Raw genomic sequence first — 27,420 nt, 5'->3', positions numbered from 1 at the left:
TGCCTTGTAAATTTATCGCATTAAGAAAAAAGTGTGAATTTTCAACAACGTTGTTGGCGGCCCACTCTCCCTTTGTCCTCTTTGTCTTGACTGCCACATCCTGCTCCATCTTCGCCTTTTTAATTTCTTTCTTTCTTTCTGCCCCACTTCAGCTGCCTTTGCTGCGCCCAACCACCCAACCACCCAACCACCCAGCTACCCACTTCACCTTACAGACGCCGCCACTTGACACTGTCATTATGTAAATTAAATTGTGGCGAATTATTGTTTTTATTCTTATTTTCGGTTTGGACCATCTTCGTTTGTTTTTCGTTTTTCTGTTTGCCAACAACTCATCCCCTTCCCCCCCAAAAAATGTTGGCCATAATTTATGTATATGTTTATTTATCTCACCACCACTTTCTTCTGCCGCCTGTCGCCGCTTTTGTTGTTCAAGTGTATAATTCATAATTTGCGGTTCTCTTCCTGTTGCCGCCTCTCAAATCGCTGACAAAGCAATAAAAGTTTTCCCAGCAAGTTAACAAATCACCAGGGAGGCTGTTCAAGGGGGCGTGGCAGTTGCCATGGAACGGGGAAAGGACTTTATCTGGATAACTATATTTACGACGGCATCATACAAATTAGCTGTTTTATAGCCCTATTTAACTTGAATTCGGGAATGCGAATAGTGAAAATAATTACATATTACAATATAACAAAAAAATAATCTGTTAATTCAGGCTGGAGAAAGCGACAGGACACACAAACATTCACATGTGTTTCAGAAAATAAAACAATACCTAAATTGTAATCTTATCTTACTGGTAGGTACCATTCACGGAAGTTTCAACGCCACCTAATTAAATCACTAGACATAAGAAAAAGCAATCCAAATGAAACCTAAAATCCAAAACCAAACTTCAAGATAGTCAAAGACAAAAAAAAAACAAAGTACAAAATGAAAAATCGTAAAATAATAAAATGCGGATTTGATTTAATTTTGTTTTTGGGCGGTGGGAAATACACAAACAACAAAAGCGAATCGTATCACAATAAACGGCTTTTGATGGACCAAAAGAACACTTAGCTGGAGTGGGAACATCAAAAAAAAAAAGGACCTCTTAGAAGGTTCTTGGAAAAAGAAAACACTTCTGTCCGAATTCGGCACGTGATTGATGTGCGCTTATTGTGGCATCCATAATGGGCGAGCAAAAGATGTTGGGCAGATTTTTCACCTACCCCTTAGAAGGTGACAGCATAGGGTATATCTGGCAGTTGTACAACTCAACACATATACAATGTGAATGGCTATCAACAAGTCAAATCCTTAGAATGGACACACAAAAATCGTAGCGCACAAAAAAGCTCAAAGAAGACAAGTCAGAAAACACAAAGAAATTGGCTAAACACTAGTAAAATATAGCACCAAGTAAAATATAGAATTTATGAAATGAAATGGCATTTGGGGGAGTGAATAGTAAGGACTTCCCCTTTGTGCCGCATTGTTGGTTTTCGCTGCTTGTGTTTGCCTTGGCCACGACCACCAATAAGAATAGGATATCAAGGACACTTAAGGACATGTCGCAGGCACTCGAATCAAACGCACATACCAAAAAAAAACAATCTGGCTAACCTGGCCAAGCAAATCGTAAAAATCAAAGGAGGCAAGCAAGCAAACGGCACAAAAAACGCCAAGAAATAACGAAGAAGTCGAAAGAATTAACAACGCGTCAAATCAGGGCCAGCTTAGAACAGTTTAATGCCGAAATTTCCCCCACTTTCTTTACTTTTTATGATGGACTTTTATTGCCGGCGTTTATGTTTTCCATCCTTTTTCACCGTCTTGCCATGTTTTCCGTCGGGACATGAAATTATTTTGCATGTCGCGCGTCATAAAAAGTCAACGGCTAGCAAATTTGGGATAAGCCCACCCAAGTCCCAAGTCGTAATGTCCGGGGTGAATCACATGGGGTGAGCTATAAGTTTTCCCATAAAGGTCTAGTCAGAGACAACTGCAGGCGAAATTGGGGGATTTGCCAGCTAGGTTTTGATATTTCGATGGATATTTAAGATATTGATATTTAAGCCATGCTTGAAACCTTTTCCATAACCTAATACCATTCTATGACATATTCTTGAGAGTACTGCAGCATATAGAAATTTATTTAATTGGTATGATTAACCACCTTATAAAAAGCCGTACAACGGTGCGTATACTTACTCCTGATCATGGTTGTGTTTGTAGGCGTCGCGGTAGCGCGTGCGGAGATTGCGCCGTAAATCGCCACTTTCGTTGACATGATGATTGTGCGAAAGGGCCGCTGGCAGAAGAAGGGCCATTTCTGAAAGAGAATAATGCGGAGAATGCAGTGTTATTTTGGGCAAATCTTCAGCTATTCGCGGGAAATCAATTTCCATGCTCGGAATCCCAAGAGCTCAAGGCTGTCCTTGTTTCGTAACGCACGCATACCTGCCATAATTCAATCACTCACTGCTCACTGCTCACCCCCAAAAAAACCACACACACATACATATGTATACCGGAAGTATGCGTGCCGGAGCGCCTGGGAGTATGCTACGTTTTCCGTGTTGCCACCATTTTGTTGTTTTCCCTGTCGTTTGCTCTTTTTCTTGCCACGCTTGTTGTTTTTATTTTTCTTGCTTCCTCCAGCGCGGAATCAAAACATGCCATTAACAGGCGACCAAATAAAAAAAAGGCAGGCAAACAGCATGAGCTGGATCCTCCTCCTCCAACCGCAGATTGCATAGAAATGCGAACCGCACTGCCATTCCAAACAGCCAGTACCGCCCCAAGTCCCTTTTTGTCGCGGAGCCAGCGACAACACCAGCACCAACACCTTGGATGACCCGACGTGCCGCGGGTGCAGAACGATGCCACATGCCACAGACACTCGAAGAAATCAGTGGTCCAAAAGGTAGTCAGTGAGCTTCAGCTTAATACATGTTTCAAATAAATAATACACTAGCTACTTATCATAAGCAAAGCTGTACTAATCTGAAATAGCTGCAATTATATCAGCTTCCCAAATGTATATTGATTCCCTTTTCGCGCAGTGCACTGCTCTCCTTTGATACGCTACTGTGTTTACCCGATATAATTTACGTGTGCGATTTGTTTACTGTTTGCGCAGTGACTCCGGAGCACTCAAAGGGTCCTCCGCCGCATCGAGGAAGGGCCCCCCCTTCTGGGAAAATGCCACAGAAACCATTGCCATGTCAGTCAGAGACGGATGCCAGAAAGGATTGCGGGGAAGCAGTGCTCATTTAGTTCAATTCCAGTCGCTCGCAATGAATGTTACCTATCCTGAAATTCTTTATTCTACATGATTACACTGGCTGCTGCGAAAGTACAGAGAAATCGCACATCGCATTACCCTTTTAGCTACCAAAGATCAGGAGCTGTGGTTAGCAATCAGCCTTTACCATATCTTGGATAGCGAAGATTCAACGAAATTGTTTATTTGGAAATTGTTTGATAGGAAATTTAATTACGAGCTCAACGAGGTATGCCATTCCATATTCGGACCAATATTTCGAATGTTCTGATCAAAATACTGATATTTATAGTCGCAAAATAACAGAAAAGCGGTTATTGGCAAAAAATCATCATCAAAAATGGGAAGAAAAGTGAAAATAATATTTTTTTTTTTTTGAAAACACAGTTCGATAGGAAATTTAATTACGAGCTCAACGAGGTATGCCATTCCATATTCGGACCAATATTTCGAATGTTCTGATCAAAATACTGATATTTATAGTCGCAAAATAACAGAAAAGCGGTTATTGGCAAAAAATCATCATCAAAAATTGGAAGAAAAGTGAAAATAATATTTTTTTTTTTTGAAAACACAGTTCGATAGGAAATTTAATTACGAGCTCAACGAGGTATGCCATTCCATATTCGGACCAATATTTCGAATGTTCTGATCAAAATACTGATATTTATAGTCGCAAAATAACAAAAAAGCGGTTATTGGCAAAAAATCATCATCAAAAATTGAAAGAAAAGTGAAAATAATATATATTTTTTTTTGAAAACGCAGTTCGATAGGAAATCTAATTACGAGCTCGACGAGGTATGCCATTCCATATTCGGACCAATATTTCGAATGTTCTGATCAAAATACTGATATTTATAGTCGCAAAATAACAGAAAAGCGGTTATTGGCAAAAAATCATCATCAAAAATTGGAAGAAAAGTGAAAATAATATATTTTTTTTTTTGAAAACGCAGTTCGATAGGAAATCTAATTACGAGCTCAACGAGGTATGCCATTCCATATTCGGACCAATATTTCGAATGTTCTGATCAAAATACTGATATTTATAGTCGCAAAATAACAGAAAAGCGGTTATTGGCAAAAAATCATCATCAAAAATTGGAAGAAAAGTGAAAATAATATTTTTTTTTTTTGAAAATGCAGTTCGATAGGAAATTTAATTACGAGCTCAACGAGGTATGCCATTCCATATTCGGACCAATATTTCGAATGTTCTGATCAAAATACTGATATTTATAGTCGCAAAATAACAGAAAAACGGTTATTGGCAAAAAATCATCATCAAAAATTGGAAGAAAAGTGAAAATAATATATTTTTTTTTTTGAAAACGCAGTTCGATAGGAAATCTAATTACGAGCTCAACGAGGTATGCCATTCCATATTCGGACCAATATTTCGAATGTTCTGATCAAAATACTGATATTTATAGTCGCAAAATAACAGAAAAGCGGTTATTGGCAAAAAATCATCATCAAAAATTGGAAGAAAAGTGAAAATAATATATACTTTTTTTTGAAAACGCAGTTCGATAGAAACCTAATTACGAGCTCAACGAGGTATGCCATTCCATATTCGGACCAATATTTCGAATGTTCTGATCAAAATACTGATATTTATAGTCGCAAAATAACAGAAAAGCGGTTATTGGCAAAAAATCATCATCAAAAATTGGAAGAAAAGTGAAAATAATATTTTTTTTTTTTTGAAAATGCAGTTCGATAGGAAATTTAATTACGAGCTCAACGAGGTATGCCATTCCATATTCGGACCAATATTTCGAATGTTCTGATCAAAATACTGATATTTATAGTCGCAAAATAACAGAAAAACGGTTATTGGCAAAAAATCATCATCAAAAATTGGAAGAAAAGTGAAAATAATATATTTTTTTTTTTGAAAACGCAGTTCGATAGGAAATCTAATTACGAGCTCAACGAGGTATGCCATTCCATATTCGGACCAATATTTCGAATGTTCTGATCAAAATACTGATATTTATAGTCGCAAAATAACAGAAAAGCGGTTATTGGCAAAAAATCATCATCAAAAATTGGAAGAAAAGTGAAAATAATATATACTTTTTTTTGAAAACGCAGTTCGATAGAAACCTAATTACGAGCTCAACGAGGTATGCCATTCCATATTCGGACCAATATTTCGAATGTTCTGATCAAAATACTGATATTTATAGTCGCAAAATAACAGAAAAGCGGTTATTGGCAAAAAATCATCATCAAAAATTGGAAGAAAAGTGAAATTAATATTTTTTTTTTTTGAAAATGCAGTTCGATAGGAAATTTAATTACGAGCTCAACGAGGTATGCCATTCCATATTCGGACCAATATTTCGAATGTTCTGATCAAAATACTGATATTTATAGTCGCAAAATAACAGAAAAGCGGTTATTGGCAAAAAATCATCATCAAAAATTGGAAGAAAAGTGAAAATAATATATATTTTTTTTGAAAACGCAGTTCGATAGGAAATCTAATTACGAGCTCAACGAGGTATGCCATTCCATATTCGGACCAATATTTCGAATGTTCTGATCAAAATACTGATATTTATAGTCGCAAAATAACAGAAAAGCGGTTATTGGCAAAAAATCATCATCAAAAATTGGAAGAAAAGTGAAAATAATATTTTTTTTTTTTTGAAAATGCAGTTCGATAGGAAATTTAATTACGAGCTCAACGAGGTATGCCATTCCATATTCGGACCAATATTTCGAATGTTCTGATCAAAATACTGATATTTATAGTCGCAAAATAACAGAAAAACGGTTATTGGCAAAAAATCATCATCAAAAATTGGAAGAAAAGTGAAAATAATATATTTTTTTTTTGAAAACGCAGTTCGATAGGAAATCTAATTACGAGCTCAACGAGGTATGCCATTCCATATTCGGACCAATATTTCGAATGTTCTGATCAAAATACTGATATTTATAGTCGCAAAATAACAGAAAAGCGGTTATTGGCAAAAAATCATCATCAAAAATTGGAAGAAAAGTGAAAATAATATATATTTTTTTTGAAAACGCAGTTCGATAGAAACCTAATTACGAGCTCAACGAGGTATGCCATTCCATATTCGGACCAATATTTCGAATGTTCTGATCAAAATACTGATATTTATAGTCGCAAAATAACAGAAAAGCGGTTATTGGCAAAAAATCATCATCAAAAATTGGAAGAAAAGTGAAAATAATATATATTTTTTTTTGAAAACGCAGTTCGATAGGAAATTTAATTACGAGCTCAACGAGGTATGCCATTCCATATTCGGACCAATATTTCGAATGTTCTGATCAAAATACTGATATTTATAGTCGCAAAATAACAGAAAACCGATTTTCCGCAAAATTTACGTATGAATAACTTTATTTTTATTTTAATCATTTAATATGTAGGTTTATTAAGTATATATGTTTTCAGAATAAATATGTAGCCAGCATCAAGGCGCACGTGAACTTAAATATGTAATTTAATAAACTACCTGAGTTCCCCACTAGTCTTAACCTAATAATAACTCAATCATAGAAAACTTATTCATATAAAACTTATCATATAAAATATGTTTCGAGAATAAATATGTCGATAAGTAAGATGAACGTAAATAACTTAATCATAGAGAACTTATTCATATAAAATATGTTTCGAGAATAAATAAGTAGCCTGCATATTCACTTATACCTGAGTTCCCCACTAGTCTTAACCTAATAATAACTCAATCATATAAAATATGTTTTGAAGTAGATAAGTAAAATGTAAGAGATATTCATAGAAATATAATAGCCTATAATATAAATAAGTAGCCTGCATATTCACTTATACCTGAGCTCACCACTGTCTTAACATAATTATAATAACTTAATTATATAAAACATAATCATAGCAAACTTAATCGTATAAGATATTATAGATATAATAATATTATATATTATATTATAGATATTATTATATTATAGATATCATAATATTATAGATATCATAATATTATAGATATCATAATATTATAGATATCATAATATCATAATATTATAGATATCATAATATCATAATATTATAGATATCATAATATCATAATATTATAGATATCATAATATCATAATATTATAGATATCATAATATTATAGATATCATAATATTATAGATATCATAATATTATAGATATCATAATATCATAGATATCATAATATCATAATATTATAGATATCATAATATCATAATATTATAGATATCATAATATTATAGATATCATAATATTATAGATATCATAATATTATAGATATAATAATATAATATAATAATATAATAATATAATAATATAATAATATAATAATATAATAATATAATAATATAATAATATAATAATATAATAATATAATAATATAATAATATAATAATATAATAATATAATAATATAATAATATAATAATATAATAATATAATAATATAATAATAATTTACCTACTAACATACCTGGTCAGGTCCATGGTGCACTGCATCCAGATCGACGACGGGATGTCCACATGGCCTCTGGAACCACTATCACACACACAGACACACAAACTACTACTATTACTAACACACTTAAATTTCCGGTCGACTGATCTACGATCTGCCAGAGCGGCTATCCCATGAGGATTGAGTCAGAACTGATTGGGAATTATAAGTATTGGTGGACGAAATTTGTTTTTACATTTAATTAATTATGTAAAATTATGTCAAGTATGTCAATTACATTGTATACAACATATGTTTTGATATGTTTAATGTTTAGCGTTGAATGTTACCTATGTTTCAATGTTGCAAATTCATTGTTGCACATTCAATGTTGCAAATTCAATGTTGCAAATTCAATGTTGCTAATTCAATGTTGCAAATTCAATGTAGCTTATTCAATGTTGCAAATTCAATGTTGCAAATTTAATGTTGCAAGTTTAATGTTGCAAATTCAATGTTGCAAATTTAATGTTGCAAGTTTATTGTTGCAAATTCTATGTTGCAAATTCAATGTTGCAAGTTTAATGTTGCAAATTCAATGTTGCAAATTTAATGTTGCAAGTTTAATGTTGCAAATTCAATGTTGCAAATTCAATGTTGCAAATTCAATGTTTCATGTTCAATGTTACTTGTTAAATAAGTATTAAAATTAATTTTTACTTTAAAAAACTACTAGTCCGTGGAGAAATAAGGAAAATAAAAACGAAGCTTGCCAATTGAATCGAGAAGTGACACAACCAACAAGGATACGGCCGCTGATACTTCCGGCGAAAAAAACTGGATGTTCCACATTATTGAGCAGTTGTATTATGGCCCAGTGCTGTTCAAGATAGTGACTAGATAGACCAGGTGCTTTGGACTAGTTTTGGATTGCAGACTGAATCTTGGAAAGAGCGCGGTGGGTTCCTTGCAAATTGTGCGCGTTGTTGAAAGAGGGAGGGGGGCGGTTATCTCAGGGATGGTCCATATGCGTTGCATAATTTTAGGCGCCGCAGCAACTTATGCAAATTTAACGAGCCAAGTGCTAAACGGGAATTTGCATAATCAAATGCCATATTGTTGCCCCTCATCCTGCTTCGCCCCCCTATCCCTTTCAAGGTCCTTCCGCTTTGACTTCGCCTTGGGCATATTCACTTTAGGGAAAACTTGGCCGCGCAAAAAATGAAAAAGTTAGCCGTTTCAACCGTGTGCTGCTAAGCGGAACAGCAGGTGCTGCTGCATATGAACAGATCGAAAATCTTTCAGATGCATAAATGTATCAAAGGTATTACCATTTTATAAGCAATGCAAATTAGATTATTTCGTGCTCAAATACCAAGTGGATTGGAGTTTATCCGTCTGGTGTCCCTTTTTAATTGTGTGAATTGTAATTTGCATAAAGGGTACCCCACATTCCGCGACTGATTAGCTGCTGCCGAAAACTGTGGCGCTGGCACTTCATCGTTCAACTCGGACGATTACCAACTTGGTGGCCAAGCAGCCAAATTGACATTCACACTCGCACTCACACTCACTTCAACGCCAGTAAATTGGAATTTAGCACATGGAAACTGCGTATGTGAGTGCTGAGCAATTATTTTTATAACGTTAATGAGCAAGGCGCATTTGGGCGCCCAGCACAAGGTCACAGTGAGTGGCAAAAGTACGTGCACGTGTGGCAAATGTCGCACAACAAAATGGCACAAAAATTGAAGCTGAATTCAAGTAAGTCAGCAGTAAGCCGAAAACTCCCAAAAATAGTGTGCTACTTGAGCTGGAGACCTTGTGAATTATGTAGATGGCAATTAGCGCATCATTTTTTTGGGTTTTGTGTCCTGAAAGCAATCTGATCATGCATCATTTATGGGTTTCGTGGGTCTACCTTTAACTTCTTTGTCCTTGCTTACCTTTATTATTGCCCTTAAATACGCGCACACAGAGCCACTTGTTTGTTGGCAATTAATTTGGAATTAGGCAATTTTTAATAGCATAAGGGCGCCCAAATTGCCTTTTCAGTGAACCCGCGGCAAATTGAATTTGTCTTGAGCAGCTAAGAGTTCGGGGCTTATAGAAATCTCAGCTACTTGCGTAAGTTTCTTACTTTTTACCCCATGAAATACAGCGACTTCCAATCGGCTGCTTCACCTCTCTAACACAACTAAAAACCACAGATGCGCTGTTCTTTGATTTTTGCCCCAGCATATGGCTTCAGCAAAGCTTTTAATGCCCTGTAATTAGTGGAGGAAACACAAGATGATTTTCCAACCGTGTCAGTGTATGTACATATGTATGTGTGTATATATCCGCATCCGTATCTGTTTCTCTTTCGCTAGTCCTGCGGCGATTGTCTGTTGGCTATTTGCAGCGCAAACACAACCTCACTGCCGCCCACACGAAGATGGGGGCGTGGCTGGCGGGGGCGTGGGAAGTGCTAAAAACAATAAACAGCTTAAGCGCATTATGAGCATTAAGCACACGCGTAGATGTATGTGTGTGCACACACATATATGAATGTATATGCGAGGATACACCCACAGCCGGACAGACACACACACACACACATAAGCACACACACACCCAGTCACCAACGCCTTAATTAACATTTACTCCCAGAAACCCTGAGCACCGCAAATGTATGTATTGCCAGGATATACGTAATTGCGGACCAATTATGAAACCGGTTGGAATGCGATGTTTATCTTGTCGTCTCCGATTTTGTGCTTCAGCCAAAATTTAGTTCATTGCCCAGTTTGTGGGGCCATTAGGTTGAGTTTATATGAATTTTTATGGCCACGGCTACCCTTTTCAATCCATATTAGCAGGAATTCAGTTTTCCCCTCTTTGAAACATAATTATACATATTTACGTTTGTTTTTGGCATTCTATTTGAAACGAGATATTTATTACTAACTAATACTAGCATTCAAATGCAACAAAAACAAAAATTTTGATTGCACGCAAAGTTATTATCAAACTGCGTAATTAATTCAAAATAAGCATGAACCCACTCTCTGATTATAAATATAATTAAATATGTAATGATATAAAAGCGGTTTTATATTAAAAACAACATTGAATTTAACGAACAGCTAAATTTCCTAAATTCGAATGCAGCAATTTTTGTTCAACCCATTCCACATCAATTTGCCGATTTAAGGTGATGTTATTATATTTTAAGCCAGACATTAGGGTTTGATTTTATTTAGCATATATATTTTAGGGAGAAAATTATAAGTGCATAAATTATTGGGGACATTGCGCTAATCATTTCCCTTTAGAATTTCGGTTTTGTAAATATTTTTAATTGATTGCAGTCCATAATAAGCATACATAATAAAAATTGAAAATTAGGTATTCAAAAATAATAGAAATTGCGGGGGCAATGTAAAATATTAATGCTATGTAGACAAATAAGTACATAGAATAATCAAATGTGTTAGCACATTAAAAATGCCACTCATCTTGTTGCAATGGCAGGAATATTCACATTGCTAACTCGGCACGTTTCCTACATTGAATTTCCACTTTCCATTTCCAGTTAATGGCTTTCAGGTGTCCTAATGGCCAATGGCCAATTTTAAAGTGCTTTCCATACGATGTTTAACAACAATGTTGTTCCCTGCTCCAATTAATAATGCCCCTTTTTTGCACCGTTTTCTTGCTCCAATCAGACGCATTCATCCATGCACTTGGCAGCCCCACTCTTCTCGTTCTGCATGCGGTTGAATAATATTTTAATGGCAGCAATCAAAGTTTTAATTAAACGCTTAAAGAGTTGTGCGCCGCACACATGTGCCCCAGCAGAAAAAGAGCAAAAAAAAAAAATAAAACAAACATGGCAAACCAGAAGGCAAAACTAAATCCAAACAAGAGTGGGGTTGCCAATTGGGTGGCAAAGTGGGTGCCCAAGTGGGTGGCCAAGTGGGTGGCCATGTGGGTGGGGCACGTCCAAGGCTAATGGAGCGCAGGCGACCCAAAACATAAACAAAAACTTTCGCAGCGATATTTTAATAGTTTTCTCCACCCCACTCCCCCTTTGTCTGTGTTTTTAAGCCGGCGGTGACACTTAGCCAAATATAATATGGCTTTTATGTCAGCCACTTGCAGAAAATTGCTTTGGATTCAGGGGGGTGAAGCTTGGGGGGCCGGCTATATGACATTTTTTTCCCCAGTCAGCCAGCCCAACTTTCTACGCCCTTTCTCCTGCAGAGAAAGCAGCTTCTTCTTCTGCTCCTGCTGCTTTCTTTCAAACTCTTGTTTGGAGTTTGGCAGATCCGTTTTTGCATTGGCTTTTAGCTGAGCGGACGGGAGTGCACTGGGAGAAATAATCAGGTATGCCTAGAATAAGGCTGTCAAATGATGTAAAGCATCTAATACTTTTAAAAAGCCTTTCTCGTTTTTACTCACTTGATAATCAAATCAAATCTACAATTAAATAGCTTTAAACTTAAAACGCTGTATTTTCAAATTTTATGGCTCCTAATTATGAAAGCTACTTAATGTGTGCTGCTAATTAAAAACAATTAGTTGCGTTACGCAATGTCCTTGGGCCTGCGCCTTGCTTAAATAAATATAAAGTTCTCGAGGCATTGGATTACTGTGGTTAAATATGTAACTAATTGCACAGTTGACACTGAACTGATATGCATTGTGCGTTCTCCCTGTGTGCGTGTGAAAGGCAACTTAAAAGGGTTTCAACATTCTGCAAACGCCCTCCAAATGCACCCAACCACCCACTGAACCACCCAACCACCCACAAAACCCAGAGCAGGGCAAAAACATTGAATGGCGGAAGTGCATCGGAGGTCTTTGATGCCACTGTCAGTCTCCTGAGTTTGTCTGGTTTAGGTGCAAAAGCTTCTTGTCCCAAATCTTTGTTTGTCCTTGCAATGTGGTGTCGGCACAAAAGGTATCCTGTGCCCCAAATATCCTGCGAGGCAGGGCGTCAAGGGTTGTGGGATGATCAAATCTGCGTGTTTATGACGTCAAAAGTTTGAAGGACGAAGGGAGCGGCAGGTCTGGCAACATGGCTTATCATTTTGGTCATACTGTTGCCTTGGTAAATTGAAACTCAAAATGGAAATTAATTATAAGCCAACGAAAAAGATGAAGGAAAACTGATTATTAAGCAGAAACCCAAGCATTTCTTGCGTACGTATAATATAATATATATATTAGTGACTTTAATGCCCGAGCATGGGATTAGTGATGGCAGTGACAAAAGGATTTCCACTCACCTCGCAGTATCTTCTTGTCGTGGTGGCCATGGCATCGGTATCCTTGGCAACTCCTCTTCTGCTGCAGCGTGGGGCAGTGCTTGCCACCATTTTGTGCTGCCTGCAGGATCTGCCTGTTCCGCGTCATCATTCCCGTGCCGCAACTCCGGTCGCATTCACTCCAGGCGCCCCAATCGCCCACCTGGCAGTCCAGCACTGAAATGGAAAGTGAAACGACAAAATTAATTAGCATATATGTTATGTATCTCTATAAATCGAATACCTCAAGAGTACCATTACCCCATTTCAATATCCTTGAAGTATGTAAGCCTAAGCCTACAATAGACAAGGACGCTGGCAAATTGCATTCTACATGCCCGGTCACGCTCAAGTTTTTTAATTAAAAATGCAGCAGCAGGGAAAATTAATTAAAATCCATACGGCTTGATTGCGCTTTTTTGCCTCTCGCCTCTCGCCTCTCGCTTCTCGGCGCCCAAAGCTTTGGCTTTGTGCCTTCTGCTTTTGCCCCTCGGCTCGCTCGGCATTATTGTTAATCAAACACCCAAGTCTCAATCCCATTCCATTCCATTCTCATTCCTATTTTCATTTCCATTCGCTGTTCCCAATCCTCTGACCCTTGAGCCCCAAACCACTGTGCCACTGAGTCGCCGGCGAGGCGCTAATGAAGCCACAAAGAGCTTGCCACAAACGAATTCAAGTTTAGCTGTGCTGCATTGGGCGAAAAAATAGCTATGGTAAATAATTGATGACGGCTCAAATGCCATTTTGTAATACTATTTGTGCACATTCAGCGATTAAATGTTAGTTGTTTCAATTTAAAGCGAATTATGCTGCATCTCAGATTGCTTCATCGCTGGCTGCATGCCTAGTAGAAAATCTATTTACATTCCAAGGAAAGGAATTTTTGCATGTATTTACCACATAATATTAAATAAGAACATGAATTGTAAGCTTTGTGTATATTGCTGTGAATTGCTAGACAGCAATACCATTTTTGCTCAGCTAAATAATGCGTTTTCTATCTCAATTTTAGCCATCATTTTAGCTGTCTCTTGTGTTTAGCTCTCTCTTTTAATTTAATGTGGTTGCAAATTTTCCGCGCTATCAAAGTTTATTCATCGGCTGTCATCGCATTAGCCTGGCTGGCAATTAATCTTAGCGATAACTAGAAACTTGGGGGGACATTTTGCGCAGTGCACAAAGGCAATTTATATTTTCATTTTCATTTTCACATCGACTCTCGACTGTCGTTGGCACCCCATGCCATTGCGTTTTTATTGTGGCCACGCGAAATTAGGAAAAGGAAAATCGGGCGGAAAGGACGAAGGCGCCATTCGCGAACAAAGCGCCAGGATAATAGAACTAAGTGCAGAAGGAGCTGCCGCTGCTGGCTGACTGGCTGGCTGGCTGACTGGCTGGCTGACTGGGGGTGGCATAAAACTAAAGTAGTTAAAATTATGATTGCATTGGCTCCAGCAACGGCTCCTTAGCACTTCCACCACCACCACCACCAGCTCCTCCCGAGAATTCCCATTCCCATTCCCCGATCCACGATGGCTGCGCGTTTAGCATATTGTGGAGGAGCCCATGAATGCGAATGCGGAAAGTTTCGCCAAGGAAAACGGATCTTAGTCCAAATAGACAGTGCAGCCAGTTCTGCGCTTACACTGCAAATGTTGTTTTCGTTATTGTTGCATACTCGTAATGAAGAGGATTTAATAGGCTCGTGTTCATTTGAAACAAATCTTTCCCTCTAAAGATGACCAAAATTTTTGTGCTGCTAAAAATGTGTTGCCTGCTTTTGAAAGACCGATCGTAGCCTTATTGCAGTTTCTGCATTTTTTAGAATCTGAATTGATTTTTAATGAGTTTAAATTTTTAATCAATGATGCGGACTGTTTTGCGATGCCGCCAAAAAGCATTTTACTCGATGCCAGTGCTGCACTGATTCGACGGCACTGCGCAGCTTGTTGTGGCAATAAATGGCATTATGCTGCTTAGCAATCATGCCACTTGATTGTTGTGGTGCGGCGACAAGGAGCTGAAAATTAGATGGCCACCAGTCGGAGCAGGAGAAGGTGAAGGAAGAGAAGGAGGAGGAGCTGTTGCAGCAGCAGGTCCATTGCTTTCAGCCGTCGAGTTGCAGCCAGTGTAGTTCGGCGCGTAATGCCTTCGTCCTGTTTGTCCTGTTCGTCCTGCCACTTGCCACTTGCCACTTGGCTGGCATTTGGCTGCCCAGCCTGGCAAATTTGCCTGCCACACTGACCGGACTGAAAATGATAATGAATATGGCCAGGACAGTGGAAACGGAAATGGAAATGGGACTCAGAGTGCGAATGATGATGGCAGCTACGACTCCTGGTGGTTGATGGTCTTAATAGTCGCACACTTTGATTTAATTCATCGTCTGCTGTAATTTAAGCCAACACTTTTGCGGAAAGCATGGGGAATTTGTCAATGACACCACTAAGGGAAAGAGATCATTAAAGTGAAGAGATCACTGAAAAAAGAACAATGACAAATGGAAACGGCAGTGATTTAATTCATACTGGCTTGGAAGCAAGCTAGATAACGACATTCTGAAGTTGTGCATAGAGTAAATGCTTTGGAAAATTTGAGGATATAAGCAGCTTGCTAAAGCAAAGTGCTGAATTAAAGCGGAAAATCTACGGCAAGGACACAAATATCCTCGAGCCGCAGCAGCTGCAACCGACTCGAGCACTTGTCAGTGCGATGTCGCCGATGCCATTACTGCTGCATGCTGCATGCTGCATGCTGCATGGTGACTGCTGATGTTGCTGCATGTTGCTGTGCTGCAGGCGTTTCTGCTGCTGCTGCTGGGGCTGCATTTCCTTGGGGCTCATATGTACAACATAACTCACTGTCGACGGTGGGAGGATGGGGATGATGACACTGGATGCTGGATGCTGGATGCTAGATGCTAGATGCTGCTGGGAATGGGAATGGAACTGACCGGCAACTCCGGCGGGAAGCAACACCACGGTCTCTCGGTGGCCAAAGGGCGAACAGCGAACGCGACGCGTTGGCAACTGGAAAATGGAATGTTTGGACCACGAAATGCTGCTGCAAGCTGGCCAAAACAGCACAGCATCGGGCGATGGTTATTTGTGGTCAGCGAAGTAAAACAAATGGCATCAAATGCTGCTGTCGTGGCTCACAATGCACTCGAAAAAATGGTTTGTTTACTTGAAATAATTCTTTTAAGGTACCATAATAAATAAGGACAAGAATGTTCCACTTGTTAGTATTTAATATAAGTATTCTAGAGTGGATTTTAGCACATTCAAAGCTTTAGTTGTATTTATAGATTTATTTATTTGAAGTAACCCAATAATTGAAGTCCTTTTTCAGTGTATTTTTGCTGGAGCTTATTGTTCCGCTTTTTTGGCCAAGCCATTGTGTTCCACTACATCTATAGATATACATATACATATGTGTGTGAGTGTGTTTTGGGCCCGGTCAAGTCTAGTCAAACAATTGTTTTTGACAAACTCAAGAGCCGCAGATAAGCAAAGAATGGACAGTGAAGTGGGGCAACAGCTGGAACTCCGCTTTCAGCCAAACTCTAATTACGTAACAAAGGCAGTTGGCAGTTGGCAGTTGGCACTCACTTCTGGCCCTTTGCCCCGGTAATCGGCTTCCGCTGCATTATCGTTATTGCCCAGAATTCAGCATAAGTCGGGCCAATTCGCACGACATCGCCTGACAGCTAATCCCGTGGAACAAAGCAGCCGGCAGTAACAGTTACTGCCAAAAGTTTTGGGCCCACAAAGATAGAAACGCCGTTGCGCAGTATCCTCGAAAAGTTTACTATAATACCCGATATTGCCATGTAAACCAAATGGGGACAAGGATTCTAGTTTGCGAGAGTGAGGAGAATTTTGGCAATTCCTCCTTGTAAGAATTTAATTATTATTTAATTAATGGAACATCAGACCTTAATCACTCGACTTAAGTAAATTTCAGAAGTAAATAAAATGTCTTTGAACTTCAGTTTTAGATTGTAGTTTCTCGTGCAATGGTTTTACAATCTTTTATATGGAATTCAATGAACAAACATGAGCGTAGTAAGCCCGATTGGAAATGTTTTACTCACAGGTGCAGCAAGCCATTACAAACCCAAGTTTCGCAATTTGTAAGCACATTTCGCATCACTAATGCAGCCGCAAGAACATCATCGACTGTTGTTGCCATAACAATAACCGAAACTTGCCCCAAACACTTTGGCTTTGCGAAGTTCATTGGCAGCAAGTTGAGTTAAGTTCCAGTTGTTGTCCTTGTGGCAATTCTGTTGCCTTCTAACCCATTCATTTCCTGCCCTGCCACCAGAATTTTGTGGCACGTGCCTGGAACCAAAAAAGAATTCAAACAGCCCAGGGGCAATTCTTCAACGGCCATCAAATTGCTTTTTAATTGTAGTGCAATAAATTCACGCAGCTAAATTCAATTACGAATTACAATTGCCCGGCTGGCGTCCAGCGATTTGGAATTCAAGATTACAATTATACGCACTTCTGCACACATTTACCCCAAAAAACTCCGTCCACTTTCGTGTCCGAAAAATATGGCAATTAATATATGTATGTACATATACGACTGAGTTGGGCAACTGCCAATATGCCGAAAATTGGCCTCGTGTGCCAGCCGTGCAGCAATTCACGCAACAAATGGGAAATGGTAAATGGTAAATGGGAATATATTTGGGGCAATATTGGTTTATGGGGATGAAGGGGTTTTTGTGGAGTTCGTCGCCATGGAGGTCGTATTTCATTTGCTTGTTTTTAACAATGTGGCAAATATTGGCGTGCCACCTCAATGAATTGCCACTTTGCCAACTAACCAATTGGCAGGGCTCCAAAATGTGGATAAATTCGACATTACAATGGCATGCAAAATAAAACGATATTCATATACGTTGCACATTAATAGATTAGGCTAATGCCTTCTGAATTATTCTGAAAAAGGCAAATTAAAATCCTTTTAAATTGTGTTAGAGTTGCAGCAGAACGATAAGATATAACCCATCAAAATCAAAAATCGATTTTAGGTTTCTTCGTGTGTAAATTAATTAAAAAACATTGATATTTTGCACAATATACATGTGTGTATGTATTTTTTCCAATAAATGCATTTAGTCAAGGTCTTGCCACACTGACAAATTCAATAATAGATGTCGGATAATTTAAGTTTATGCGCCCAGTGAATAAAAAGACGAGCCACATGAACTATGGATAAATTACTGCAAAAATTGGCGTTGAGAAATGTGAAATAGAATTTTTGCGGAAACTGCAACTGCATTTTTCTAGCACTTAATATTTATGGCATAGCTGCACTTAATTAAATCCCTGACAACCAACTAAAATAAAACTCTTTGATATGCTGCCAGCTCAGCCTCAGCCCCTTTTAGCCGTTGCTGAACTTTGTTTTCTGGACACTCCATGTGCTAGAGTATATTACTTTGGCTTGGCTTCTGGCTTCCCGCTTCGAGCTTCCAACACGACAAAGTTATAATAGCCCTTTGCAGCAGCCAGAATTTGCAGGGGCCTGTGGTGTGCTAAAAGCGGCTCAAACACAAAAAGCCAGCATGTAAGTGGGGTGGAAAAACAGTTGCAGGCCGTCGACGACAACGCGGCGGATACGTAACGGTTCCAATTGCGAATGCGTGCGGCTGGCAATGGGTTTTTTGTTTTTTTTTTCTGTTTTTGCGGGGTGGAGTGTGCCAGCACTTAATGCAAATTACAATTTGCTAGCCACAGCAGCGGGAACCGCGGAGGGTTTACCTGGCAGTCCAATTACCTAGACGACCTCGACACAACCTTCTCCCAGCGAAATTGGAAAAAAAAAGCCAAATAGAATTAAAATGAATTTTCAATGCTGCGAAAATGGGTTGCTGGACAGAAAAACAAATATTTTGTTTATTAAAATGGTGTCTTGTTTACGTAATAAAACCAAATGGTCATTATGGCCTTTAATCAAACTTCATCAGGAACTTATTATGAGCAAAGGTAGAGGTTTCAATGTATGGCAGGCTTTTTCATTACAACTCAGTTGAAAATGGTCTTTAACTGTTTGGTACTGCCAATAAGCATAGCAACTATGATTGATAAAAGTATAAACATAATACTTATGGTTTTTTTGCACAACTTTTCAAGATAACATCATTAGGCCAAAAGCATTTAATCGAAATAATATATAGCATAATGGAATAGCTCCTACTTTAAATAGGTAGTTGTATTCCTTACTGCATTGCAATTTCATGGCCAGAAAGTAAACAAGACCAGGAGGTGACCCATGGGTGAAATGGAATCGCAGGCTGCAGGGATGTAGGCTGTGGGTTGGTCAGCTTCTGGCCGGATCTCCAAGGGCAGTGGTCAGTGGTCAGTGGTCAGTGGTCGGAAGTTCGCAGTAGGCAAATGCATGTGCACATTGATGAAACCTGAGCAAACATGTGCCAAACATCGATATTCGACGTCGGTCGTTCGACGTTTGAGAGGTGGGAGATGGGAGGTGGGAGGTGGGAGGAATAGAATCTCTGGATTAGGTCAGCAATTACAATTTGGCTAATAGACTTGTTGGCCATGCACAAAGGCACGAAAAACTTTCACTTTGTGCTCGAGATGGCAGCGTGCAACTAATTTGACCAACTATTGCCGCAACACGGGCCAACTACTTGGGGTTTTTGGCTTTGGCTGTGACTTTGGCCCTCAATGAGCTTAGTCCGGCTCAGACCAGCTCACAATCCGCATTCGCATCCGCATCCGTATCCGCACACAAATGCTCCATTTGCCGCACAAATTGTGGGCAAACTACACCCATATACTCCGTGTAAATGTCGGACTCGGGACTCGAGTGTGTGGCGAGCTGAAGCTCGCACTTGAATGCATTGCAACGAGTTTGGGCATCAAAAAGTAAATCAAGTTCAGTCCCAATCCCAGTCCCAGGGCCAGGCCATTCCCGATACGAAACCGTACCCAAATCGATACCTGGCATAAAAAATTCAAAATCGGTTTATGTTCTGCCCACCGAGTTTCAGCCACCAAGCCAGAGGTGTCCAAATCCCATGCCCTTTCGCGCCAACCTTTCATCCCAACGCGCCCCAATAACCGGGAGTTCCCCTAGGTTGATTTTTTTTTGGATCCCTTGGTTGCCACCAGTTTTAAATCCATTAACGGGCGAAATTCGATCAACAACTTTGGAAAATCCGATATGCAATATAAAAGGTTAAAAGTGAACTTCACGTCAATTACTGCACATTTTCTAGACGAGTTGCTATTGCACATTTGCCACCAAAAATGTTTCATTTAAACATTTCATTTAAACAACTATACATTGTTACATAAACTTTTACATCAAAATTAGTAGAAAGTTCATTTTCTGTATTTGTTTTGAAACAAGTTTATGCCCTAAATAACTTTTAAGCTCGAGCATTATGTTCTTGTAAGAAACTGAGATGGATCACCTGTGTAAAGTAACCATATGAAGGACAGGGAAGCCCCAAAAGTAACCATAACTGGATAAAAAACTGTAGCAATGACAATGTCATGTCATCGATGTCCCTGCTTGGAAAATTCGAATAAAAAACCTGAGGCAGTCAGCTTCTGTTTCAGTTTGATATTCGACACCGCCTCCATCCAAAAATCTCCATTTCCATTTCCATCCGACGAGTGCAGCTTAATGTATTGAACCCGAGTGGGAGCTGCTACAAAAATGTTCAATTTGTTGCAGACAATTGACTTTTATGTTCCCTGGCTTCTGGTTTCTGCTCTCCGATGTCTGGGATCCTGAGTTCTGTATCCTGGACCCTGGATGCGGACTCCTTTCACGGCTCCTTTGGCTCTCTACCCTGGCTGGTCATCAAATTGAGCAGTAAAATCGACAAAAGCCGAAAGGGTTGTGCAAATTATTATTGCTATTATTACGACTATTACAAGTTGGCTCAGCTCCTGCTTCCACTTCTATTCGAGCAATGAGTGCACTGCAAAAAAAAGTTATAGATCTCTATTGCATATGAATATTATTTCACTATGTAAATCCTTTGATCTAAGAAAAGTGGCATGACTTCACCAATATATGGAATATTTTTTCTCAGTGCCTAATGGCGTATAAATCATTGTGGGGCAGATTACACACTGAGCTCGCATAAATTTCGCTGGACTTTTAGGTGTCCGTTCCCGGGACCCATCCATACCCAGATCCAGATTTGGATGCGGATCTGCTACTGCTGGGGGCATAAATAGGTTATTAATACACGCACTTTCGTTACGAGTATGCAAAGTAGCCAGAAAAGTGTGCAAATAAGCGGGACTCAGATTGCCATCGTCCACTTTATGCAACCACATGCGTGGGGGTAACCCGGATGCGTATTCAGAACCACCGGGCTCGGAATACCCACATACATTACCCACCAGCAGCAGGCTGCAAAAACACAAAACACAAAAAAAAAAAAAATAAAGAGACAACATTTCTCCGCCTGTTTTTTTTACTGGGCTCAGTTTATTTGCCTCGATGCGGTTACGGCAAATTGATTTTTATGCGCTCAATTTATGTATTTCGCCCAGCATATTTCTCCACGACGAGCATATTCAAAACTGTCCGCAGCGACACACTTTTGGGAGACACTGTGCGACAGGGCGAGAGTGCGACAGTGGCAGTCAAATGTAATCGGCTGGCCAAATCGAGTGGCAGAACTACAAGGACGACTCGTCCAATCAATTGACTGTAAAATGTTTGAAAATTAGTGACTGCTGGGGTTGCGCAAATATCTATGGAAAAGATGTACAGATGTTGGAGGGAAATTTACTTAATAATTATTTCCTCTCCGATTCAGTTGGTTGCGTTCAACTAATGACAACGATGTTATGCACCACTTGAAAAACCCTGAATGGCCACCTTAAATTGCACAAATTTACGGCCGAAAGTGTGGGATTGTGTATTTATTTTTGGGTATAACGAAATCCCTGCCCCTGAGCTGCTATAAACATACTGCAATATCGCTCGGCCCCTAAATTCTTAATGGAGGGTCAGGCCCAAGTCAATAACCACTGTGCCAACCAACCAGCCACTGGGTTTGGTTTGCCTGTGCTGACAGGCGGTGCAAGACAAACGATTTGCATAGAACGAGCGCCGAAATGGGGTATTCTACACTGAAAGAAATGATTTATTGAAGCACCTTCTTTCGTAACTATATCATAAAGTGTTCTTTCTTTCCCGGGGTAAACATTTGAGCATTATTTCCCTGCTTCAGAATGATTTCTTTAAATGAGAATTTAGCTATTTAAATAACATAAACTTTGTTCAGTGCAGCCCACAAGGGTTTCGCAAGGGGTGTGTGTTTTGTGGGCCGCCAGCCAAGTGTTCCCCAATAATTTCTCGATGGCCAGCAGCCGTCGCGCCCCCCAAAAAGTAAAAAACCCACAGTTATGAAACATTTATGCAAGGACTCGTTGGGCAGCCCCTTCTGTCCTGCTACCCTTCTGCCCACTGCTCAACCTCTCCATCCATTGTCCTAATAAAAAGCACAACAAATTGTCGACGGTCGACGGGCATAAACAAAAAACAAAAAAGCAAGAAACAAAAAGATAGAAAAAAGGCTGGCGGTGAAGGACCTAAAAGGAGAAAAGGATCCACTCTCAGTCATTGCTGCAAATTGTTGCTCTTTGTGTGCGATGGACACTAACAAGCCGCAGAAGGGCAGAGGGCAGGGTCGGGGCTTTTGCATGTCAGTTGAATCATTTCTCTGCTAATGAAGAGCCCAACAACATGTGCCCAAACCTCATGGAGCCCCCACATGGAACCCCATGGAAACCCATGGAACCCGAATCCCACAAACATCTCCTCCAGCAGCCCCCAGCCATTCATCGCATTATAAAAGGAGAAAAAATGTTTGTACAATTGCCAATTGACAGCAGAGAGTGCGGAATGAGGGGCTGTTGGAACGGAACTTTGACATATTTGCCAAAAGGATGGTCGCATATGAAAAGGCACTGTGGGAAACGCGAAGTGGTTCTTCAAATGCAAGTACGCAAGTATGAAGTATAACGGGTACAAGCTGGAGTTCCATTTTATTAAAGTTCCTTCCTAGATACACATTTCAAAAGTTTAACGAAGTCTAATGGCTTGCAAAGTATTGCAACAACTTTCTTACATCTTTATACATTTTATAATTATTCATTTAGTATTATTCTTAAGTATAGGTATATAGAATACTCTGCAGTTTTTCGTTGCCAATTGAAACTTAATTTTTATTAACAGTGCATGCGAGTTAGTTTTCCATGCAGCCTTTCACCACTTCACTATCCTTTTTCCGGCAGTTTTGATTATGAATTTTGGTTGCTTGTTAGTTGGAAATTTGTTGAGCAATTTAAATTTGCTAAGCTGAAAGGATGCAGTGGGCAGAGTGGGTGACTGGGTGGCTGCTTTGCTTATGTACCTGGCCATTGATGACTTAACCAGGTGACCGACAAAGCCAACACAAAGATGAGCGGAGCCAAGGGGCGTTGGCGTTGACTTTATTGATTTTTATGCCTCACTGGACTTTCGCTCACTTACAAACCGAACCCCACCCACAACCCATCACCCATCACCCATCATCCCCCCCCCGGACAGACATTTTCCCGTGGGTCTTGTGGAGTCAACCCTTTGTTGAACATTTCATTTTATGCCACCGCTGGCCAATGCTGTGTGTCTGCCACCATTTTGTGTCGGCCGGCTGGCAAAATGTCATGCTATTTCTGACCCAGCATGCCACATTTTTATTTATGCATGCCTCGGCACCCAGAAACCCCAAAACCCCCAAAACCCCTAAACTCCGAACCAAAGGAACCAGAGGAACCAAAACCGCCATCAACCACCCACGAAAAGCAGTGCCATTTGTGTGGCCACAAGTGTACCCCTATCGACTCGCAATGAGAGGCGATAAATATCGACAGCGATCGAGCGTTGCGACCGAGGTTAATGTATCGCAATAATCGAGCAATCAATCAATCAGGTCAGCTCTACTTGCTGGGTATTCGGCAAGTCGACTCGTTGCTCCAAAAAAGGTTCAAATCCTTTGGCCGGTCCGGCTGTGATTTATTAAACTTTTCAACACTTTTACGTGTATTACCAACTGGCCGGCATAGAAAGTGCAGTTGCTTGAATGGAGCACAGGAAGTTGGCTGTGAATGTGGGTGGGTGGGTGTGTGTGTGTGGTCTAGCCAGGACTTCAGGACTTCAGCTTGCAACTCATTCATATTCATTTGCTGTAAACATTTTTCTCGCTTCCAGCAGTCGCTTGAGACCAGTTGACAAAAGTGCCGGGGGACGTGGACCGCCACACTGAGGGAAATAAAGGGGCAGAAACTACAAAGTCAACTAATTTCAGTTTGCAACTTTTCAAGGAACTTTAACCAACTTTAGGAAAACGGTACTTGTACCCTAAGTAGAGGGTTAAACTTAAACAGTACTACCAATCCAATAGAAATCCCCAAAAATATCTAGTTATATGCATCCAACGCAGTTTTATGTACACCTAATTGGTAATTTGCTAATATTTAACTTTATCGGCAGTGCAGGCTATAAATATCCACTGGCTTAATAAGCGACCAATTGAGTTTGAGGGAAGCCGAAAAATCACAGCGTCAAATTCGGTTTTCTTTTTTTTTCATTTCGGCCGGCAATTTGCTTTTATTACAACATGGTAACGGCTGCGCTGCTTTTGGCCAACTATTCCAATCCAATATCGCATTGGCAGCCCCCGTTTGTACTGGAATTTTTGGTCATTACAATCGTAAATTATTTTATTTGCTGCTAATTGCAGTTCACTAAATGCCAAACTGACCAGTTGGTCAGTTGGCCAGGACTCGAGGATCGGAGAAAGGGGGTCGCCGTTGGGTTGTGGCTTTTATTGCAGCTCATAAAGCAATTAATCCGAAAGGGAGAAGCCAACACCCAACCCAACCAGAATAGAACCCAATTCGCACCCAACGAATCACCAGTGGGTTGTGAGTGGACAGAGGCCAATGGCCCAGAGGCACATGGGCGCTGGGAAATGGCCAAAAGCCAATGCCAATGCTGAAGCCAAAGCCAAAGCCAAAGCCCTGCTAACTAGCCCGTTTGCCACTCGCTAATAGTTGGCGTTGGCCATTTCCCGGGGATTAGCGGCCATGTCGAGCCACCAAAACATCCCGGCCACCAGCTCCCAATCCCCAATTCCAAAAAAAAATATATAACAGCCGGGGGTGCCCATGGGTGGATAATTGTCAGCACTTGCCATAGACCAATAACGAGGAATCCAATTGAAAGCAGTTGACCCAGACAGTTGACGCTGGTAGCTGAAAGCTGGATCGTTGCACTAACCACATGTCCACAAATGGCATCGTTTGGACGTTGGGCACTGCCACAAAATACTACAAAGTCCGAGCCTTTGTATTTACTATTTGTGTTCAAACAATTTACATTAGCCAATTACATTTCAATCAAATAATTTATTTCATTGAAGGACTAAGCCATAATCGAAACAAAAAGTCGCTGATGTGAGCATTTTTAATCCTAATGAACTAATTGATACATGCATTTCAGATATGCGCTGGTTAGTCACAGATTGATTTTATTTACCATTAGTTATCCCCTTTTCAATTACAATGTCCGTTATTGTAACGCGATGTGAATTTTAATTTTGCTAATTGAGATGCTCAGGCAAAAAAATTGCGTATTTTTTGTGGCTTTAAATGGGCCTAAGTATACGCAAGTCGGAGGGGAATTTCCTTTGGCATTTTTGCCACCGATTGTAATGACTGCAAACATTTCAATTTGAATTCAAGTTTTAATTGCTTGTAAAATTGCGTTATTGTATTTTCGTTTTTACTCTCTATTTTTGTTGTGCCCCCCAGCAATTGCCATTAGATATTTTGTCTTTTTCCCCACTTCTGAGGTCTCCTTTGTTTGGCAGGTTTTCCAGGACCAACCCACAAATACAAACCTTTGGCCCAAATGAAACCAATTTCCGGAATGTCCATGTGTGTGTCTCTGTGTGCGTGCGTGTTTATCTAGCTTGTTTGTTGGTGGCATTCAAATGGTCACTCTACATTATGCTAGCAAATTTGTTTAAAATTAGTTGGAATTGCTTTTCCACCAACGGTTTGTTGTTGGCCAAAAAATGCAGAAGGGTTTGGGGACATCGCATTAGGTCTAGTGTTGATAAGCAATCAGTGTTCTAAATCAATGCCTTTCAAAATGGATTCACTTTTAGCATTCTCCCTAAATAATATCCATATGCGGACAGCACAAAGTGAAATTATTCAAAATGATATGCTGATGATGATGATTTTTGAATTTTTGCCTAAAATCGCTTTTCTGTTATTTTGCCACTATAAATATCAGTATTTTGATCAGAACATTCGAAATATTGGTCCAAATATGGAATGCCATACCTCGTTGAGTTCGTAATTAAATTTCCAATCGAACTGTGTTTTCAAAAAAAAATTCTATGTCGTTCCAATTTTTTGCAAATTTTGATGATGGTACCCCTTACAAAAAATGCGAAAAAATGGCCAAAAATTATTTTTACACAGTCGGTCAAAAAGTGATTTGGTTGGTTAGTATTGGTAATTAGGAGTACAAAACTGTAATTCTTTTCGATTTCTGACCATTTTCAGCCAAGAAATACCGAAAATGCCAATCGTAAATATTGAATTTTTTGCGAAAATCGTTTTTCTGTTTTTCGGGATAAAAAATTATCAGAATTTTTATCACAGCATTCGAAATAGTGGTCCAAATATGGAATGCCATACCTCGTTGAGTTCGTAATTAAATTTCCAATCGAACTGCGTCTTCAAAATAAAATTCTATGTCGTTCCAATTTTTTGCAAATTTTGATGATGGTACCCCTTACAAAAAATGCGAAAAAATTGACAAAAATTATTTTGACACAGTCGGTCAAAAAGTGATTTGGTTGGTTAGTATTGGTAATTAGGAGTACAAAACTGTAATTCTTTTCGATTTCTGACCATTTTCAGCCAAGAAATACCGAAAATGCCAATCGTAAATATTGAATTTTTGGCGAAAATCGTTTTTCTGTTTTTCGGGATAAAAAATTATCAGAATTTTTATCACAGCATTCGAAATAGTGGTCCAAATATGGAATGCCATACCTCGTTGAGTTCGTAATTAAATTTCCAATCGAACTGTGTTTTCAAAAAAAAATTCTATGTCGTTCCAATTTTTTGCAAATTTTGATGATGGTACCCCTTACAAAAAATGCGAAAAAATGGCCAAAAATTATTTTCACACAGTCGGTCAAAAAGTGATTTGTTTGGTTAGTATTGGTAATTAGGAGTACAAAACTGTAATTCTTTTCGATTTCTGACCATTTTCAGCCAAGAAATACCGAAAATGCCAATCGTAAATATTGCAT

The 27,420-nt window shown here is 39.3% G+C and overlaps 1 protein-coding gene across 2 annotated transcripts in view; it reads right to left on the bottom strand.

Annotated features, from left to right (window-relative positions):
- Positions 1-27,420, bottom strand: part of LOC120456086 (E3 ubiquitin-protein ligase HUWE1) — an 89,164-nt gene that overhangs the window by 6,642 nt on the left and 55,102 nt on the right. The window contains exons 3-4 of one of the 2 annotated variants that reach the window (XM_039642678.1): positions 13,008-13,202; positions 2,201-2,321 (exon numbers count right to left, since the gene is read on the bottom strand). In XM_039642678.1, coding sequence (XP_039498612.1) covers positions 2,201-2,321; positions 13,008-13,202 — 316 coding nt within the window. Of the gene's footprint in view, positions 1-2,200; positions 2,322-7,767; positions 7,888-13,007; positions 13,203-27,420 lie in introns of those variants that run through there. The other variant, XM_039642679.1, reaches the window with a different exon arrangement.

The sequence above is a fragment of the Drosophila santomea genome, chromosome X, assembly GCF_016746245.2.
Source record: "Drosophila santomea strain STO CAGO 1482 chromosome X, Prin_Dsan_1.1, whole genome shotgun sequence".
NCBI lineage: Eukaryota > Metazoa > Arthropoda > Insecta > Diptera > Drosophilidae > Drosophila > Drosophila santomea.
Note: the sequence above shows the minus strand (reverse complement) of the source record. Positions and strands in the feature narration are given on the sequence as shown.